The sequence below is a fragment of the Charadrius vociferus genome, unplaced genomic scaffold (genome assembly GCF_000708025.1).
Source record: "Charadrius vociferus isolate BGI_N301 unplaced genomic scaffold, ASM70802v2 scaffold477, whole genome shotgun sequence".
Classification (NCBI taxonomy): Eukaryota; Metazoa; Chordata; class Aves; order Charadriiformes; family Charadriidae; genus Charadrius; species Charadrius vociferus.
This window is the reverse complement of record NW_009649449.1, coordinates 5,167,455-5,188,066: the sequence shown is the minus strand read 5'-3', so window position 1 is coordinate 5,188,066 and position 20,612 is coordinate 5,167,455. Positions and strand designations below refer to the sequence as shown.

Below are 20,612 nucleotides of genomic sequence, written 5' to 3'. Positions count from 1 at the left end.
GACACGGGCGGAAGCACCCCCCTGCCGTGATTCATGGAGGAAAGGTTTCTTTATCTCATTAGTAGCAGCCATTGATGAGGCGGCGCTGGTTCATCGCTCAGCGTGGCTCTGTATCGTCCTGCTGCTGGCGTGAGCCGCCGCGCTGCGCCAGTGGGAAATAGTTGTGGGTGCTGAAGTTGTCTTCACAAAGGGCAAAAAGCGCGCAGAAACGCTGATAGACCCAAAGCTCCTGAAGTTTTCTCTCCGTGGAAACAAGGAATTGCTGGTTGGCTTTTTTTGCTGTTGCTGTGAATGCGGTTCCTCCACCCGACTAGAGATCTCTCGTCCTTTCCGGGCTGAAAGGTGGTGTACGTGTATACGTGTACACACACAAATGGCAGGAGTTAAGGAACTGTGCAGCTATAGCCACAAACGTCTCTATTATTTCTAATTATAGCCATATGAAGGAGTCTTATGTCTCAGAAACTTGAAATTGCCTTTGACAAGCTTCTGATACGCATCTTAGTTAGCACCATGTCGCTGGGCGCTCCAAACGTTTTCACATTTCTTCTCAGTTCTGGAAGTTATTCCCAGCGCTTAAAGGCAATTTAAGGTCTGTGAAAGAGGAACGAATCTCCCTTTCTGTAACACACTGCCGTCTGCCTCCCTGGTTTTGAAGCTTCGATAATAAAATGACACAGGATATTTTTTACCAATAACTCATGGGGTAGCTCCCATTTCAGCTCTCGAAAGATTGCTCAGCACTTGGCAGAGGATTATTGTGGCTCAGACACTGCCTTTTGTTGGAGGGCTGGTCGTTCTGCCCGCAGAAATGGACATCCACAGTGGTGTTGGCCAAGTGGATTTCTTGCAGCAGCAGCAGCCGCCTCGGCTCTCCCGGGAGCTCCGGCCGTGGAGCCGGGAGGAGAGGGCTGGGGACCTGCGGGCAGACTGTCGCCGTTTCTAGTCCGCCTTTTGTGTTTTGGGGTCAAGCTGGACTTCACCATGTTCTTAAGTATCATATAACTATGAACAAATCCTTGCTAATCGTACAATTGGTCCATCGGGATAACTTTCTCCAGTTATTATTGTGTCTTCTTTCACATCTCCAGTGATGCATAGCAATTTGAGCACAGCATATCACCAGGTACCCCAACTTTTGCTGCGTTTCAGCAGCAGGTCAAGGGAGTTCCAGGTGTAAATGGTGTGAAATGTGTGAAATGCTTTGTGAAAATACTGAGATGAGAGACATGACAGTAAAGCCCCTCAGCTTTGGCACGTGGCTGAGCTCGGGGACACCAGCTTCTGTGCTGCAGAAGGACGAGGTTAACCCAGCAGGGCGAGAACCTCTGCTGCGGTGGCACCGCGGCGCTGAACTTGGCTGCCTCGTGTCGTTCCCCCTCGCCCCGGCCTGCGATGTTTGGTGTTTGCTCTCACCATTCATCTAAGTAGCAAATGGACTGGCCCAGTCTGTTTTCAACACATAAGGAGCAAGGAAGTGTCAAATTTTAATAAATCTCTGATCAAATGGGAAAAGTGACCATTGCGAGGTGAAGGAGATGAAGGGTGGTTTATGCTGATTGACAAACAGGATGCCTTTTTCCCCCCTCCCTGATTGCATGCTTGTCCTTGAAATCTCTTAAATAGCTTGACTGATTGAACATAATAAATGGCAGTCTTGTTCCTCCTGCATTCATTCCTCTGGTCTGGAGGCAGTCAACAATCCTGCCCTCCGATACCATCATGCCCACTTCTCTGAGCATTTTTCCCCTCTTCCCTTTTCTTTTGCAGATGTTGATGAGTGCCAGGTCCACAACGGGGGCTGCCAGCACAGATGTGTGAACACTCTCGGATCTTATTACTGTGAGTGCAAGCCCGGCTTTCGCCTGCACACAGATGGCAGGACCTGCCTTGGTAAGTCATAGTTTTCAGGTTCTTGAGAATCTCTAATTCTTTGTAGCCCTTTTCCTACCTGTAAACGTGTGGCATTGTGCAGAAAACGCTTACGTTGGCGTACCCGCTCACAGCCATCCTCTGTGCAGGGAATTTGAGATGATGGTGATGGATTACGTGTTCCTTTGTTTCTCGGGATCTCAGTAGTCTTCCCTAACGTGTTTCTGTTACTGGGTTCAGAAAATTTGCTGTTCTTCAGTGCGGACACGTACGATTTTGATTTCTTTGTAGTTCATCAGTTTATTCTGGTTCAGGAGAAGTAACTTCCAATGCTTTGGTGCTTCTGCTTTTGATACAGGGTGTATCAGATACAGCATTTTCAGAACAAATACATAAACTAGATTATGAAAAGGTTCAAGACAGTCGTTTTTACCTCAGCTAATTTCCCTAGTCCGCACGGTAGGCACCAGGTATGACAAACAGGTGAAAAGAAGCGTGGCTGTGTGTGGAACTGTGGCCATAATAATGTCAAACCCCACTTCCCTGGGACGGTGGTCATGCGTCTGCTTGGATGGTGCGTGTCCAGACATTACATTTCAGATGCCAGGTCTGGCTTGCAGCTGATTTCTGGGCCAGTTTCTTGAAATATTGTTGTTTGCTGGCCCCAAAGTAGAGGCTCAGAGACAGCGGGGTGGAGCTGGGAGTCTGCCTTCCAGCATCTGCTGCTGCTGTTGTTAAACCCCTTCTCCCTCACAGCTTTATTTGACACATTTTTTCTGGTTTTTTTGAGGGATATTTTCATACAAGTGGAAAGAATTCCTGGGCGGTGGTATTACAAAGGCCATTTGCTGGTTTTTCTCAGAGTATAGTCACGTTCCAAAGTTTGCTAAAAATGACTGTGTGAGCCTGTGTGTGCCAGCTGGGAATGGTGATGGGAGCAGAAAAAAGCCATCTAAGGAAGCGGTACCCACCGTGCCCAGAGCAGCACAGACTGCACATCCTTCCGCAACTGCCCCACTATGTGACGATACTCTAACAAGAGCGGTGAGACGTACGCTTGAGGTGTAAGCGCCCTGCATTTTGCTGGAAAATAATCCAGAAGCGAAAGGATCACAAATGAAGAAAAAAGCCCATCGTTCCCAGCCCTCTGCTCTCGCACCGGGCGTGTGAACTTGCTGTGCATTGCTGCTGTTTGCATGTAAGCGTGCATGCGGTCTGTCATCTAATAATTGGCTTTATAATATGTAGTTCTCTTTTTTGTGGTATAGAGTGACTCTGCTGCCTCTGCCTCGTAGAATAAGGCACGAGCCAGGCACTGGGAGCTCTGGTGTTCTCAGCGGGGTCAGCCCCAGAAGGTGAAACAATTTCCAGAGAAAGTGTCGAAGGGATCACTATAGGGAGGAATCTCTTCTTTAAAAGCCATTTCCATCCTTTGCTTTCGTTCTTCAGGCTTACCTGCTGGCGTGGCTGTGCCGCGCAGAGCATTTCTGCGGGGATGCGGGCAGGCAGGGCTGCCCTGCTCCGCGCTGCCTGCGCCGAGCGCTGCAAACCTGCTTTGCGTTACGCTTCTGAGCAAGTATTCGCCATCATGTGCACAGTGTCGGAATCCATCTGCCAAAATTCAGGGGTCTCTATTCACGAAACCTGATCCACGAGGGGAGGAACTGGGGCGGTCCCTGGAAGCTCTGGGGCGCGGGGCTGGCAGGAGCTGCGGTCAGTTCAGCGGCGCCGGTGCCCCTGCGACCCTCGCAGTGCGCGGGAAAGTGGATGCAGACCAGGCAGGGCGAGTGAAAACTCTCCCTACATACTTGTCCAAAACTGTTTCTAAAATAACAACAAAGCAGACCTGAAAACCTGGCTTTCTCGCTTCAGGACTGGTGGGTTTTGTTCTTTACACTTTCATGATAGAAAAGTGCATATATGTGTATATATAGCGCGCCTGCGTAATAGCTCTGTACTAACCTATTAAGCCGGTTGTGGAGAGGGGTGGAATTAAACTTATTTTTCTTGTTAAAGCTCAGAACAGAGCACAGATTTGGAGGTTACTCCTCTGCCGGTGTTTATGGCTGCCCACAGGGTTTCTGTGCCCATGGACACGGGGTTGCCTTGTGCCACGGGTGCCCACGTGCCCGACTGCCCCGTTCCCCGGTGCGCAGCTTTCTGCCCCTATGGATTCTGTGGGTGGTTCTTGGTGCCGGAGCCCAGCAGCTCTCCTCCCTGCGTCCGCTGGCTGTGTGGCAGCAGTCAGGCACGGCAGCCCAGCGCGACGGGGCTGGAGTGCACACAGCTCTCGTTCCTGTAAACACGGGCTGTTTGTGCCCTCGGAATGAGCCCACCCCCAGCAGAGCCCAGGCGAGGGGCAGCGGGGAGGCTGCCGAGGGGATGCTCTCGCCCCGGGTTTGGTCGTGGCAGCGGGATGTGCTCTCCCGTTTGCTGCCTTCACCGACGCTCGGATGGCAAACCCACGAGCAGTGGCGTGCAGTCCGGCCGGGCGGCTTTCCATGGGTCACGTCGCAGTAATCCCGGGCCCTTGAGCGCGTGCTCGCTTTCTGTGGTGTCTTCCCAAGTACATGCAAGTGGCTTTTTACTTAAGCGCTCGGGCTACGTAAATATTTACACTGCGAAGTCAGAGGCTTTGCTCCGACTTGATCTTGGAAATCACACGGATTTTATTAAGCCGACATTCCCGACGAGTCACCGGGCAGCGACGGCGGGGCGCAGGCGCCCTCGCTCCGCACGGACGCCCATCACGCTGCCATTTGCGCCTTCCGGCAGCACCGCTGGGGACGAGGACGGGATCTCCCCTCGGTCGGTGGCCGCTCTGACAGGCAGGTCCCGGAGCAGAGGGGCTCGCCGGTGCCTTGGAGGCTGAGCGGGGGCTGTGCAGAAAGGAGACGCGATAGCCTCTCTCTGTGGGTCCCGTTAGATAGGTGAGCTTCTCCCCGGTAGTGAGCTGCTTCATAGCTGTTGCGTTGGTACCTACGAAGAGATGGGCTGTGGTGTATGGCAAAGCCAGAGCTGTGGCGTGGCGCTGCGCGGGCCAGAGGAGCTGTGTTTGCCTGGGCAAGTAACCTCCGTTGCGGGGCTGCGGAGCGGGGACGGTGCAGTGCCCGGCAGCCGCTTTCTCAGGCCGCGGGTAGCAAGAGATGGTGGGTTTTGCTCGGGAAGACCTCAGCCACATTTCTTCACTTCTGTGAAGCTTTAGGTGCTCACTTGACTGCAACCGAGATTATAATTTTTTTTCCCTGCATGGTTCTGAGGGATTAGGTACACCGATAAAAGCCGTGTTTCTCTTCAAGTTGGGGCTGTCCTCTAATTTTGCTGGGCAGGTAAGCTTCAGTGCTGCTAAAACAGAAACAAATTGCCACTAAATAAAAGGAATGTGATAGGAATAAGGAGAACCAGAGACAGTCTCCCATCCGTTCCCCTCTGCTCCAGAACTGCTCTGCCCTCAGAGGCAGCGAAGCCGCTGCTGGTGATGGGCTGTGGGGGGTTCTCGCAGCTTAGAGCTGCTCCAGCACGCAGAGGGGCCGCAGGGACCTGTGGACAGCCCCCGCCAGCAGCAAGGCAGGCCAGAAAACGTTTTAGAGACAGGAAAAGACTATTGCCACGAAGTTTCTAGTTAAGGTCTGTAAAACCGCAGATCTAATTCTTTAAATGTTTTCCGATTCCCACAAAACCCACAAAGGCTTCAGTTAATCGGCCGCACTGCCTGAAGCGGGGCGCTCCGGGATCGCCCTGCGGAGGCTGGTGGCTCTTCCCCCCGCAGTAGCTCAGCTCCTGGGGGGTGGCTCAGGGCGAGCGGTCCTTTCCCACCCTCTGGCTGAACTGTTACTCCAAGCTTGCGATGGAAAGTCGAAGCCTATTTTATTCCCGAAGACGTCAAAGAACTGGAAAACTGATAAAATCTTTTGCTATTTTCTTTCGATGGCTTTGTACCCTTGGTAGCTCTTCGCACCTTTGTGCTTTGTATTGCAGGTGATAAAGGAAGGCCCAATGTAGTAGGGAAAAAAATCAGCAGAATTTTTCAGAAGTTACTCAGGCACCTTTAAAAGCAGTGCCTTATGAAGTGTATTGCGGTTCCAGGTAAGGAGCTGTGTAGAACTGGAAGAAATATTTTGCCTTTAAAAGCATTTTTCTTTGAGGATGTTGGTACCTTTTACAGCATAAGCAGAGCTTGGCTCTATGCACAGGCCAACAGGCTGTTCTTAAATTTCATCTTGGACATTGCCTGGAGAATCAAGGGCAGTCAATGACAGCAGCCTCCTGGTGTCCCCTCGCACCTTGGGATCCCTTCCATCAGTAGCGCTCTCTGCCCCATCAACCGTCGTGGGAGCGAGGGGCTCCAAAAGCCTCACAGTGATCCCTGTGGTGCAGGAGCGGAATAAAAGCTTACACCGTGGCCAAGCTCTGCTTGAGGCTGTGAGAAAGCTGGGGTGTCAGGAGCCTGTGCTGGGCTGCATCCCGGAGATGCTCCGACGCAACCAAGGATGCCGAGGCAGCTCTCCAGACCTGGACCCGCTCTGATCCCTGTGACTTCAGCACAAACAAGGGCTGAAAACCGCCTTCCTTGTGTCCTGCTCTGGGTCTCGCAGCAACTCTCAACCACTTCTGATGCTTTAGAATCATAGAATCGTAGAATTGTCTAGGTTGGAAGAGACCCTTGGGATCATCGAGTCCAACCATCTTTGGGTAATCTGCAGCTCAGTTGTGCAAGATTCTTTTTATTGTGGCTTTGTAGTTCGAATATAGCAAGTCACCAAGGATTTTAATACAGAAGGGAGGGGGAAAAGAGCAAACATTTCTGTTGAAAGTGAAACAGAACCAAAAGAGTCATTGGACGTCCTGAAATTACCTCTTCCTTTATCAGAACCACATGGGCAGGAGGCAGGAAGCTGACATCTTCAGGTCCTTCTCCACTGTTTCAGTGGAGGGATGAACTCCAGTCCAAGGCAAAGAATTTAATCTGAGCCAATTGCTTTTGTTGGCCTGCGGAGTAGAGAGATGGTCTGTATTAACACACAACATGTTTCTGGAAATTGTCTGAGGTTAGAATAAATCAGTTTGGGATTACACGATGTATCCCTATTTATATTATGAGTACTTCAAACGAAGAAAACTCAAATATAGCAGCGATTTATATAGTGAACAGAAGGACTGTGCTGTAGAGGTTTGTGTGGGCTTGAACTACGTGCACAGAGGGTAATCATCTGGCTGTAGTTCTTCGAGGTTTTTAATCTGCATGCACTACACAGGCAACTTGCACATTTTAGAAAATTTGACCTTTTCTTTGCCCAGTGGGGCATTTCTCAGACGTTTCTTAGAATCGATGGGTTTGTGTGATGCTGTAAAAGGGAACGTCATGCTCAGTTCTAGTTACAGCTGCTTGCAGTTACTCTTAAAGTATTGGCTCACTGCTTCTGAGGGCAAGTTCCTCGGGTCTGAAGGAAAGGTGATACAGATGGGAAAGAGGAGAAGTTAGGCTGCTACTGCGTACACCCACTTCCCGCGTGCAACCAGTAGTAACAACGTCCTTTCCGTCCCTTTTTATCCTTTTCCTGGGGCCTGAAGGGTGAGACTGTGGGAGCTAGCATCTTTCAGCAGCACTGCACTCGCTTCAGACAGAGGGGACGGACCTAACGTCCCTCTTGCAGACGATGAAATATCATCTGTGGAAAATCTGTCTGAGCTTTAATTACAAAAATCTGTGTGATGTACAAGATGACACTGGATTTGGCAACGTTGTCACAGAAATGTTAAGCTAGGAAAAGCATCTGGGAATGGAAATATTTTTAGAGTGGTTCTGTAAACAGAAAAAAAAAAGAGCAGTAATTAAAACAAGGCCGCCGTGAGGTCTACTGGCTGTTACTCCACGAGAAGCCAGCTAAGGAGACCCAGAATTAGAAGGCCCTTGCTTTCATGGAAAGACACCCAAAACAATTGTAACATGTTTCATTTGTTTTGTCTTATTATTCCTGATTCTTAAATTGAATTAGTTTGTATCTTAGCAAAACATCGGTGCACGTGGGCGGCTCTGTGGGACACCGCAGGACACAATTGATTTGCTCTTTTCATTGCGCGTGTGCCACGAGTGCCGTATAGCATACGAGTGCCATATAGCCCGTGATGGCGGCTACTTGTTGCCTGTACATAAGTATCTTGGCAGAGAAGGACTTCTGGTTCCCATTACCCGTAGTGGTCTGGAACTTACCCGCGATGGCTGAGACCACAGCGTACCCTGGCCCCTTCATCATCACGTGCAATCACAGAATGGAGAGGCTCAGATGGGGTTATTAGTCTTGAAGAGTACACTTGCTAGCAAATAAACCATGCTAAAAAAAAACACAAGAGGGAAGAAAATGCTCTGCAAGATGCCTGCGCTCTCACTGCTTCACCTTTTATGTTCTTAGTGGCCTGCAAATGGCATCAGTTAAGATCTGTGTAAGTTGTTCTGGCACTTGGTTGCACTAAAGCCCTTGGCCAAGGAGGATGCGCTGGAAGAGGAACACGTGTCCTTTTTGTTTGTGTCCATACCCTACTCAAGCTGCCCGCAGTGGTTGGCCAAGCGTTGCCATGTGTGTCTGAAGTTTTCTCTGTCTTTCAAGGAACGGGTTTTGCCATTGCAAAATTCCATCCGTACACGGGTGTTGTGCCTCAGGGCAACCCAGCGACACATGTTGATCTTCTTCTATGTAGAAATAATCCTTTTGGAAAGTCTGCTCTATCCAACCTTACAGGATTTGTCTGCTTGAATTTTCTATGATAAAGAAGAACCAGGACTTTAGCTTTTTCCACTCTGAAAAGTTGTCTTTTAGAGGTATGCAGGGCGGGCGGTTATTTAGACTGCAAATTCATACGAATAACTGCATCCTGGGAGGTTATTACAGACGTAAGATGTGTTGGCTTGTTATGTATTAGCTCAGTACTTTTCCCATTTGAAGGAATGTTTTGGCAGGCGTTAGCATTGTTTTACTTAAAAAAAACCAAACCACTCCAAGAAGAACAAGCATGTTATTTATGGGTATTTTTGAATATATGTTATTAAACACTTTAATATATCAGAATATTTTAAAATGACCACCCATCTCTGCTAAAGCTTGAGTACTGTAACTCTGACCCATAACTTTTCAGGAACGTTGGGTATTTCTGTTGTTCCCTTCCAAATGGATGAAAGGAAACAATGTCAGCGCAACATAAACTGATAGTTCTCGCTCCAGCCGTATGTTGTGTATGGCAATACTTTGACCCTATTAAGTGACTTTTATTCCCCCAAATGTCGTTAAGTTAATTAGAGGCATACAACGGGAAATTAGTATTTAAAAGTTTGAAGTGAGAGAGCTCCTCAGCTCTGAGTCAAGGCATATTTTTTTCAGAAAAAAGACCCAAACCCATACAGTTTTGCCTTTTCTTTTCCTCCTGTGCCAAATATTTGTTTTTCGCTAATACACAAGAGAGGCTTAATCAAATGACTTTCAGTACTTTGTAGAAAATACTCTTTTGAGTACTCGGACGAGGCGTTGGTACCCGACGCGGGCGAGCCGCCTGCAGCCCGCCTCCTCCTATGCGCCCTGGGCACGGGTGTTTGACAAACCCCGCTGCCCCTGGGACCCGGAGACCTCGTTAAAAGTGGAGACTTTTACTGGCATATGCTTTCCAGGCTCGCCTGCTTAGCAAAACTCTGGAGGTTGTTGAGGGCACTGGGATTACCTGAAGTGTTAGTTTGTGGAGAGATGTTTTTCATTAGAGATATTTTTAGCTTTCTTAGAAGATTCCTTGGAGTCAGCACATTAGTTTATTCTGGAGTTTGAAAAATAGGTCAAAAATGTGTGAGACCACAACTCATCGTACCATTCTGCTTATGGAAACCAGGTCTGGGTTTCCATCCCAGACCGTGGCTGGGTTTTTGCCGTGTCGCACATGCACAGCTTTGATGTGCAGCGTGTTATGGGTTTCGTGCACATTCCTGTCTCCCAAGAGGAAGAACAGGCTTTAAAGGCCAATATCCCAATTCCCGTAAGTCTCTGCTGGAGATTCTCACTAATTAAGGAGTAGGTAGGCTAAATCAGGAGACATGCCATGGTCTAAGAGGCGACTTTCATCACTTTGGAGGCATGTCGTTACCCCAAGATGGCATATCTACCAGAGTTTGTGAAGCCCCCTCCAGAAGGTCTTTCCCTGCTTTGTTTTCTAGCTCAGTTTTTTCCTGGATACAAGAAGGGCAGTGGTCCCGGGTAGCTGCAGCCTAGTGAAAAATAAGCAGGGAAACTGCCCGGGTGCTGGTTGCAAGGTGCACACATCTCCAGTGAAACATCGCGCTTTTGTTGCTTATCCTGCAGAGAACTCCTGGGTTATAAGAGCAGAGAGGGGGGAGGAGAAGGCTATTTTAAGGCTGATTAATGATAGCAAGCTTGCAAAGAGAAGATAGTCCACATGTTTGGTCATAAGATCTGTTTTCTGCCGTAGCCTAGGCAAAACCTTCTGTTTTCCGACTGTTTGAAATCCTTTGGGCAGGAAAGCGCCTTGCGCAAGGCCACACAGAAACGCTGTGGCACGGCCAGGAACAGCAGTCGGGAATCTCGATTCCCAGTCCTGCCTGCACTCCGGATGAAATCACCGTTCCCGCCAGCACATCTCCGAGTGCTGCGGCTTTGCCGGTCACAGCATCGGTTACTCGTGGTGTGGACGAGCACACGTGTCCTGACTGTCATGCAGACATCTCCTAGCCAACGCACTGCGGGGCTGTGACATGCGATGGCAGTGCGGACGTGCAGGATGCATCTCAAAACATTTTTCCTTAAATGTTCCCAGGAGAGCTGATGGTACCTGTTGGTCCCTCCCCTGTGTAATCGGTGTCTTCTGCATCGCATGGAGCTAGAAACTTAGTTTTCCATATCATTTTGTTACAAGAAAACCTGAATACACCTGAGCGCATCTCTGAGCAGTAATTAAGCTGGACTAGCTGTGGCATTGCACCGTCAGTGACCATCTTTGAACAAAGTTTTGGGAATGTCAGGCACAGCGCAGCGCGAGAAGCCTTCCTGCCGACACGGGCACCCTTCCGGAGGGCTGATGGTCGCGAGGACGCGTGCCGGTGGTCAGCCCAGACCCCCACGTCCTGGTCTCGCCTCCCGGGAGAGCTGCTGGGAGCTGTTACTGTGGAAAACAGTGATTTTAAGCTGCTACCTGACACGGTTGAGCCCATCTTACCTTTCAAGCCAGGGGCCCCCGTCTCGAGGGGCTCTGCCCGAGGTCCCTCTCTGGGACTGTGGTGGGTGACCTCTCTCCTGCGCTGCGTACAGAGCTGAGTTTTGTAGCAACAGCTCACGTTTAGCACACTTCCAAAATTTGCCACCAACTTCTCACTTTAGCGCAGGTTGAACACGCCCCAATTTTCAGTCCTCATCAGCAGTGCTCTGTGTAAGTACGTGGGATTTGCCCTGTTCCTGCGCGAGAGACTCCTCCGGGTGCTGTTATTTTTGTGGTGAACGTGCTGTCCCTTTGCCTCGTAGCTGTGAACACGTGTGCCCTGAACAATGGTGGCTGCGAACACGACTGCGTGCAGGTGACGCTGCTGCAGCATCAGTGCCGGTGCCGGCACAATTACCAGCTGCGGGAGGACGGCAAACGCTGCGTCTGTGAGTCCCCTCGAGCACCCAGGGGAAGCTGGGGAGGCAGAGCTTCGCGTGGGCCGTTTATCCAGGGGCAACTGGGAGCTGCGGGGAATAGGCAGCATCCACTTGCGCACTCAGATGTCAAATAGATCAGAGCGGGGGGTTCCTCCCCAGTAAAAACTCCGCATGTTGTATCATCACGGACCTATTCCGCAGCTTATTCTGAAAGGCAAGGAAGAGCTGGAGGAGTGTAGCCAACAAAAATGAAATTGTGTGAAGGCACACAGTCCTGAGAAAGCGGAGGAACAGCAGCGTGCCGCAGCGGGACGGGTTCTTCTCCCTCTGCTTGCAGACAGCTTTCTGGCTGACCTGCTCCCGGCTGCAGGAGGGAGAGAAGCTGAAGGGGATATAGAGCAGAAGTTTAATCTCCTCATTCATAGCAGCTGGCATTCTAGCAGGAGGAGGAGGGAAGTCTTTAGCTGTGAAGTTGCTACGGGAAAAGGGACAACTGGGGTATTAAAAATGCAGCAGTCGGCAGGGTTTGGTAGCGTCTGTCCCGGTCCTGGAGCAGGTCAGAGATTGGCAAACCCTTTGATAGGAGATAGGAGCAATTGAAGCAAATTTGCCTTGTACTCGCTCTGGAATCTCTGTGGAGGGACATGCCCATGCCAAGCCTCTGCTGGAAAGCTTTTACTCAGATTAGTGCCTGCCTTTTGCAGGATCTCGCACCGTGTAAATCCTCCTGCCTGGATGGAGCAGTAAACGGTAGCAGAGATATTCTGTCTGGTGGAGAATGGTCTTTCACAGACTTTTTCCCAGACATAACTGCTCGATGCTCTGTTGTCCCATAAGCATAACGCCAACAGGAGCCAGGATTAGTGTGAAATAAGCCTGCCTCTTCTGCTTTGACCCGCAGTGAGGAACCCCTGCACCGACAGGAACGGGGGCTGCATGCACCGCTGCCACAACCACCGCGGAACAGCCCGCTGCGAGTGCCACCCCGGCTACCGGCTGGCGCCCGACAACAGGGCCTGTGAAGGTAAGCTGCCTACAGCAAAGCTTTCACAGGGAAAAACAACCGTGTCGCATGGGGTGAAGTAGCTCTTGATCTATCAGCGTTTGTGAACTTAACGGCATGGTGCACAAGGTTCCAGAGGGGTGGCATGAAAGCGTTCTGTTGACGTCCGTCCAAGAGCCCCGCTCGAGTCATCTGGAACAGCACTCGAGTTCCGTGTGATCCCATTTCCTAGGAAGCCTTACAGTAATTCTGAACTCTCAACTCTGTTTCTTTGCCGGGCTGGACCCCAGTGAAGAATTCAGGGTGCAAAAAAGCAGTGAAAAACTTGAACGCAATAACAATTGTCCCTTTGAAAGACTGTTTATGGCTCAACCCGCTTTGCTTATTGATTGCTCATCTCTTGCAGACGTGAATGAGTGCCTGACTGGACTAGCCATGTGTGCACACCAGTGTCTCAACACTCGCGGCTCCTTTAAGTGTACCTGTAACCTGGGCTATGAGCTGGGGGCAGACGGCAAGCAATGCTACCGTGAGTACCGCATGCAGAGCCCACCCCAGGCGGGACTGCTTCTGCAGGCAAGTGTTTGTGCTCTGTCCTCTGGGGATCGGTGGGGCCAAGTTTCAGCAATCTTTTTTGAAGAATTTCACAAGCAGGTTTGGCGCTGTTTACTCTCCCACCAAGATAAAAAACTTTGTCTGATCTTTAAAGTTACCATGAAGCTACTTTTGCTGGTTCAGGCAGTTTGTTTGGAGCCATTAGGCTCCAAATAGGCCAAGTTCTGCTCTTGGGGACTTCACTGGATGAGTTCAGTCGGCTGCAGATGTGTAACTGAAGAAGGAATTGAGCTAGCGAAGTGATCACATCTGCTCCCATCAAGAAAAGAAATAAACAGTATTATGCAAGAATGAGCCAGATTGTCCGTACATCCTTGTTCAGCTAATACACATCAGCAGGGACAGTCCAAAGCGGAGCTATCGGCATCCCGCACGAGCAGCCCCCTTACCGATGAAAGCCACCGTGGCAATCCCAGTGCTGGCAGCTGGTGTTACTGGAAGCCGTGATGCTCCACCTGTGCAGTGCTGCAGCTCCCGCTGGGAGCCTGCCCAGGGGGTGAGGGTAAGGCTTTGCAGACCGTAAATGGGTCTTGAGAGGCATCAAACAGAGCAATGTGAGGAACTAGGCTGATGACATGCTATTTAAGAGCCTAAGCATGGACACACCTTTCTCCCTATGAACGTGGGTTATCTCACACCGCATATTCTGAAAAAAAAAAATAAATCCCATAGCTCAGTTTCATGTGCAACTGCATATTTATCTTCAGCGGCTGGGGAGAAGATGCAGGATAGGCAGCAGGGCTCACAGGGGGTTGGGTTTGGAAGCCAGGTCTGTGCCTTAGCTGCCTCCTCACCTCCCACTGTGACTACGCAGCAGGGAAGATTACCCTTTGTGGCTTCAGCCAACTGGCCCACAGGTGAAAAAAAACATAGTTTTATTGCTGCTCAAATCTTGCTTTTGCCAGGTAAGCCGCTGGTAAGAGACGCCAGCCCTGGAGGGTCACTTTTGACAGCAGGGACAGTGGAAGCACAAGTCCCACTCGTGTTCTGACATGGCTTCTCCGGTTGTTGTGACTCATTGCCATAACCATTGACAATAGCTCTACTTTGGTGCAAACTATAGAATTAAGTGGCCTTCTTGTATGAAAAGTGCTTCTCCCTGCCCCTTCTAGCGCATTTCTTTTATGCAAACCCCTGGTTGTTCTTCCATGAATAAGAAAAGGAAAAAGACAGAGGGACTATATTCATGTTGTGAAATCTGGAATATAGTCTTCCACCGTGGCACAGTTTTTGGTTTTGACATGCACAGATCCATTGGGAAGCATCAAGCTCCCCTTCTTCCCTTCTTTCAGCCTTCTCGGGTCTGAACATACTGAAAACTCAAAAATGTTCTTGAAGGCAGAAATTGTTTTCCTGACATTCAGGACTGAGTCAAAGCTCTATGGTACAAGTTCCTTTTAGTTCAAGAAAGCTTCATTAACTAGACTTAAGTTTACATAAACTTTGCCAAGCTAAGAAATATATGGCTGCTATTGATGTTTGCGTCTACCATTTTTGACATGTCAGTAACTAACGTTTCTAGCTGTAGGCATGTGGATGTTTCCGCAGTGAGCTGTGTTCTGCTGCTCCCATTCCTAGCTGGCATCGGAACACCTCTGTACTTACGAAGACTGAGCCAACTTTTGGTTGGCAGCACATACTGCAGCCCGTCAGGGGTGGGAGCAGTTTTGTCTGCAGTCTGGTTCATCTCAGGGATTGTCCAGAGTCTGCTCCGCAAGTCTGTCCCCCAGAGGCTACATGGGGCGTTGCCCGGGATCCATCGCTTTATTTTTATACATCACTTCCCAGCCCAGCAGCGGCCTCTCTGCAAAACTATTTCCATCCTTTCCCCGCTGCGGATCGCTCTTCTCCTCAGCAGGGCTGTGCGCACAGAAACGCGCGTGCGAGGAGCCCGGCTGGAAGCGCAGCACCGAGGGAGGGCACGGGCCAGCCAGATGTGCGGGATCCTAACCGGTGTGCCTTTTCCAGGGATAGAAATGGAGATTGTGAACAGCTGTGAAGCCAACAACGGTGGCTGTTCCCATACATGCCACCACACCAGCTCTGGCCCAGTCTGTACCTGTAACTTTGGCTATCGGCTTGAAGAGGACCAGAAGACATGCACTGGTAAGGCAAGGGAAAAGGTACATGTCTTGTTTTCACAAGCACATCTCAAGTAGTGCTGCGGATCTCCGTGCGTTAGCTACTGCCTGTACATGCACTACAAACAGATGCAAACTGGAACTAGAAAAAGCTAGAAACAGATGCAAATTAAAAGGAGATGAGATATTGCTCTACTTGAAGACATCCTCAAACCTCCACTCAAGATGTATTTGGACCACAAATGCTGACTTCAGAGCCAGTTAGTTTTTCCATGCTGAAACTGGTCGGAGGCGGCATTGGCAGATAGAGAGACTCACATCTCAGATACCAGTAAGCCTACGTCTAGAAGGGATGATGCTCCAAATGTACCGTCTTGCCTGTTAGCTCAAAGGAAGCGGCAGTGTTATTTGAGTAAATGAGTGATGTGGATGAGTCACTGGCTGCAAGCCAAGTGTGGTTCAGCCCCATCTGGTTCTGTAAAGTATGTGTTAATGGAGAGGTAAGGCTGAAATGCACCTCAGGCTCTGTAAATGCTATAAAGTTGAGGCATACACTCTATATTGCATTACTCCGAGCCCTTCGCAGCAAATAACCTAGTCAGAAACCCACCGTGGTGCTCCCCAGGCTGACATTTCCTGCACCGTGTCGGGCTGTGGTATCCTCCTGTGCCCACGCCGGGGCCGGGGCCGGCACAGCACGGCCGGCTGCGGGTTTGCATCCCTCAGGCAGCCCAAAGCTGTAAGAAGTGCGGGTGCCCTTCCTGCAGGGTAGTTGGAGGGTCTGTGCCTCAGACAGTGCATTGAGGGACTTGTACCTAACGCCTTCTCTTTCTATAAAACCAGCAAATAGGAGATCGTTAGCAAAAAGAAACAGTGTTTAGTAGTGCGAAACAGTACTTTACGTATTTCCATGCAGTGCAGAGTTGCAGTTCTCATTACTCAGGAAATAATTCTTGCATTTGTTCCTTCTTTGTTCAGTACCACCTTCTTCCTGCTGTTTTCAAGGAGCGTGTCTGTCCAGGATGTCTGTTAGGAGCAGATCCCCCTCAGCGGGCTGCCGCCGGCACCCGTGGTTGCTTGTGCAAAGGGCAGCACAGAGGAGGGGAACCCCAAACCCTCAGGACGTTTGCTTTCCTCTGTGGCTCTGTAGGAGCATCGCAACACGGGAGCAAAAAAGCCAGGACCTGAAGCCTGCTCAGAAAGACCATTATTCCTTTGCGTACCGCAAAGCCCGGTACACTTTCTGTAGCCCAGCAGTGCTGTGTGTTTTCCTGCAAGAGACCTCCATGGTCCAGACTCCTCTGGCGGTAGGGGATGCTTCGCAAGCCCCACTACTACATGGGCACTGTGATAATTCCACTTCATAGTGCACAAATGAAGTCCCATAGAATAGAAAGGGCTTAAAATTGAAAGCTGCAGGAGCTCTGCTTTCTCCGGGTTACCTAAGTCCATCCTTCAGAGACTTCACCCTGAGACAGTCTGAAGGAACCACGCAGTTCTCACCCGTCGACATCAGTATTTGTAACAGGGCAAATCCAAAAGCAAGAATCAGTGTTACAGTCGGAATCAGCCCCTATTTGTAAGCACACAAAACCTTTAAGAACAATCTCGAGCTGAAAATCACAGTTAACTTCCCACAGGCCTCAAGGATCCGGGATTCCTCCCCGGGCTGGGGAGCGCATTGCCAAGGATGATCTGTTAACATAAAGTCGCTTATTTCGGAGGAAAGCAAGAATACTAGCTCAGCATTTGGCAGTCAGAGCAGTAAAATCTGACCAGAACTAGTCACGCGGCAATTTTAACAAGTACTGTCACCGCAGCAAAGCTAGATGTGTATTAACATCCACTGCCCTTTGGTTTTTATTTAGATATCAACGAATGTGACAATGGTTCTCACTGCTGTCAGCAAGATTGTTACAACTATCCTGGGGGCTACGAGTGTGCCTGCTATGCTGGATACAGGCTCAGCACGGACGGCTGTGGGTGTGATGGTAAGCAGAAGCATCCAGCTGGACTCCTGCAAGTGAACCAGCAACGCTGCGGTCCTCAGCCTTGCGGCACGGCAGGACGCACACGCGGAACGCGTTCCTCTAATTCTGCTCTTCTGTGTTCTGTCAGCCGCCTCAGTTTGCTCACTGTTAAGGCAGCTCGGCTGTTCTGACCCACACGCTAATCCGGCACAGCTGAGGTGTAGCAAAGGGGCTTTTGAACACACTGGGTTAAAATCAGGATAGCTCAGAGTGAGTCAGTCCAGGTCTGACTCCATTAATTCATAGAAATCATTTTATGTTCAACCCCAGAGGCCAACATTGCCCATCAATTCCACCTAAGAGATATAGGCAAATAAAAGTGTCTATGTAAAATACAGCCGAGACAGTGACTAACAGAAGCTTTTAATAAAGAGAACAAGAAATTGTCCTACCTGGTTGCTAATAGCCAGGCATTTCTTACAGTTTCTCCAGCTTATACCGATTTTCCTGTCAGCTCTCTGACGAGTCGCCTTCTTAGCATAAAGAATTTGGGGCTTTTTTTCCTCCTTATGAGTTGTTCTCGCTACCAAAGCGCTCTGATAACATTTCCCAGGTGAAAGCCCGAGTTTACCCGCCTGTTTCTACACAGTTAGTGACAGATGTGAGCTGAAGCCTAGCACGAGGCATTTTGAAACCCAGGGCTGCCGGAATCGCTTGGGTGGAATTTTTGGGGTCGGATGGCATCACTGACTGCCGACGAGGATGCCGTCAGCCCCCTCGCTGGTCGGCGGGCCCTGCCCCGTGCAGAGCCCCTGCGCCCGTTACTCTGGAGCATCCCGTGTTTTTTCAGATGTGGATGAGTGCTCGTCAAACGTCGGTGGATGCGAACACACGTGCCAGAACCAGCTCGGCTCTTTCCAGTGCGGCTGCGAGATCGGGTACAAACTGGATGAGGACCGAAGGAGCTGTGTCTGTAAGTGCAGCGTCTGGGCTGCCCCTCGCCCTGCTCCCCCGGCACAGCCAGGGCCAGCTCGCCCTGCAGCTCGCCAGCCCCGCACGCCACCTTTTCCACAGCACTTAACTACTCTTAGCAGTGGAAATGACTCACGCCACCAGCAGAAAGCTTTCCCCAACAGGGCCAGTGCTGTTTCAGCCTTTCCGAAGAGGCATAAGGGATTTTGGCGCAGTTCACTTACAATAGTCTGCAGTGACTGCTCCACATTAACCAAAGAGCCTGAACCCTTTTCGCAGTCACCGGCCTCTGCAGTTTTCCCTTATAATGGATTTCTTTTTTTTAAGTGGTATTGTCTTTACACTCCACCAAACACACCATTACCCAACTTACTCACTCACAGGGCAGCCAACACCCCCCTCGCTTCACCCGACGGCCCCCAGCAGCGTTGCCCAGCGTCCTGGAAAGGCTTTCTCAGGTCTGGACCCCAAAAAGCAGCACTCAGTGCCTCCCTACTCCGGCAAATGCCCGTGCCTCCTCCAGGCGGTTGTTTGATGGGCTCTGCAGCCCCTGCCCCGGGTCCCAAATGTGCCTGTGCTCAGTGGGATTGCCTGGCTTTAACCCTTGCCTGCCCTGCAAGGGAAGGAAACCGGGAGCTGTACCTCATAGATACTCTTTCCAAAAGGAGAACCAAGCTGGAAAGCATTGCCTGGTTTTGTTAGATTGTTTAATTTCCCAGAAAAGAACCAGCTTACCAGAAAAGCCGAGCGGCTCTGGTCAGAAAAACAGCAGGGCAGAGGTGATGGGGTGAGGGAGAGCAGAGCTACCTGAGGAGCCGGAGCTGTCTCTTGAGGTTCAGACCAAAGCTCTTCCCGTAGGCTGTGAAGTCACTCAGCTGGCCCGTGCCCGTTCCGGGCAAAATGAACACAAAACAAGTTGCAAAATTTTAGAGGTGTCAATATAGAGAGAGATCAGTGGTGCAAACTGTGCCAAACCGGATGCACCGACCCTGCACAGGTATTTTTGGTTTCCCTTTCTCATTACAGAAGTTCTGCCCTTTTATTCATCTCTTTGAGATCTTGCCTCTTTTCCCACTTTGACGTTGTCCTCTCCGTGACTCCTTCCCTAGCCATAGAGGACCCTGTGGAGGCTCTGGATGGTCAGCGCCCCGTTATCCGCCCAATCCCCCATGTTGCAATCCTGCGAGATGAATTTACGCAGCTCTTTAATGATGACTATGAAGAGGAGGAAGAGATGGAAGCAAGAGGAGAGCACACGCTTTCAGAAAAATTTGGTGGGCATTTTGCAGCTCTGGTAAATGGCATAATTTGCTTGGAAATTTTCAGAATTCACACGCCTGCTGGGTTTATTGGCGTTTGGTGAGCAACAGGAGTTGTCGAGTACCTTTTCTATGTACGCAGAACCTGTGTTACAGCACAGATGCGTTTAGCTTTGCCGCAGCCTGCACATGGGGGGGTTTCTCTGCCCAAACTCTCCGAGATGCTGAGGCAGCCCTGGGGGAGGCTTTTCACCGGCAGCGCCTCTCCTTGCAGTCTGCCTGGAGCACACGTTCGGCCCCGACTGCAGCCTGACCTGTGAGGACTGCCAGAACGGAGCCACATGCAACGCGGAGGAGACCGGCTGTGACTGTCCGGCAGGCTGGACCGGCGTCCTCTGCAACCAGAGTGAGTGATGCTGGTGTCCTCTGCAACCAGAGTGAGGACAGGGAACTGCTGGAGAGGGTCCAGCAAAGGGCTACAGAGATGCTGAGGGGACTGGAGCATCTCTCTGCTGAGGAAAGGCTGAGGGACGTGGGGCTGTTCAGTCTGGAGAAGAGAAGACTGAGGGGGATCTTATCAACACTTATCAATCCTTAAAGGGAGGGTGCTGGGGGGTGGGAACAGTCTGTTTCCAGCGGTGCCCAGTGACAGGACAAGAGGGAACGGGCACAAACTTCAGCATCGGAAGTTCATTCTAAACATGGAGGAGGAACTTCTTTCCTGTGAGGGTGGCAGAGCAGTGGCACAGGCCGGAGCTGATACACGACTCCCATACAACATCCAGGGTTTAAGCCAGGTCATTTTCCGTGTTTAAATCTTGTTTGTGTGTTAGCCACCAACAGAACTGCTTGCGAAGGCTCCAGCCTTCCTCCAGCGCCTGTTGGTCTGTCTGGGGCTATATTAAAACCCCATCAAGCTACACGCTAGCACAGAATCACCATCTGAGAATACCAGATTTGTGCTTTCTTGGGTTTTACACCTTTCCCTCTGACTGCAACGGGCTGGACAGCCCCTACAAACAGGCCAGCAATTTGTTACAGTCCCCACCTGAAAACAGAAGATTCTTAAAGCCTGTGAGCACCCAGATGAGATCCTCAGTCTCAGAGATCACCTGGCGCAGGCTCCACAGGGGTCAGCACTGTAGCCAGGACTGGCTCTCTAGAAAAAAAAAAAAAAAGGATACCCCTAAAGCAGGGGCTGCTGGGAAAAAGCT

General features: G+C 50.4%; 1 protein-coding gene across 1 annotated transcript in view; it reads left to right on the top strand.

Annotated features, from left to right (window-relative positions):
• Positions 1 to 20,612, top strand: part of MEGF6 (multiple EGF-like-domains 6) — a 104,441-nt gene that overhangs the window by 65,097 nt on the left and 18,732 nt on the right. Inside the window, exons 5-13 of the mRNA XM_009889682.1 lie at positions 1,771 to 1,893; positions 11,382 to 11,507; positions 12,400 to 12,522; positions 12,908 to 13,030; positions 15,085 to 15,222; positions 17,066 to 17,188; positions 18,018 to 18,140; positions 19,249 to 19,413; positions 19,673 to 19,804. Of these exons, the coding sequence (XP_009887984.1) occupies positions 1,771 to 1,893; positions 11,382 to 11,507; positions 12,400 to 12,522; positions 12,908 to 13,030; positions 15,085 to 15,222; positions 17,066 to 17,188; positions 18,018 to 18,140; positions 19,249 to 19,413; positions 19,673 to 19,804 (1,176 nt within the window). The remainder of the gene's footprint in view (positions 1 to 1,770; positions 1,894 to 11,381; positions 11,508 to 12,399; positions 12,523 to 12,907; positions 13,031 to 15,084; positions 15,223 to 17,065; positions 17,189 to 18,017; positions 18,141 to 19,248; positions 19,414 to 19,672; positions 19,805 to 20,612) is intronic.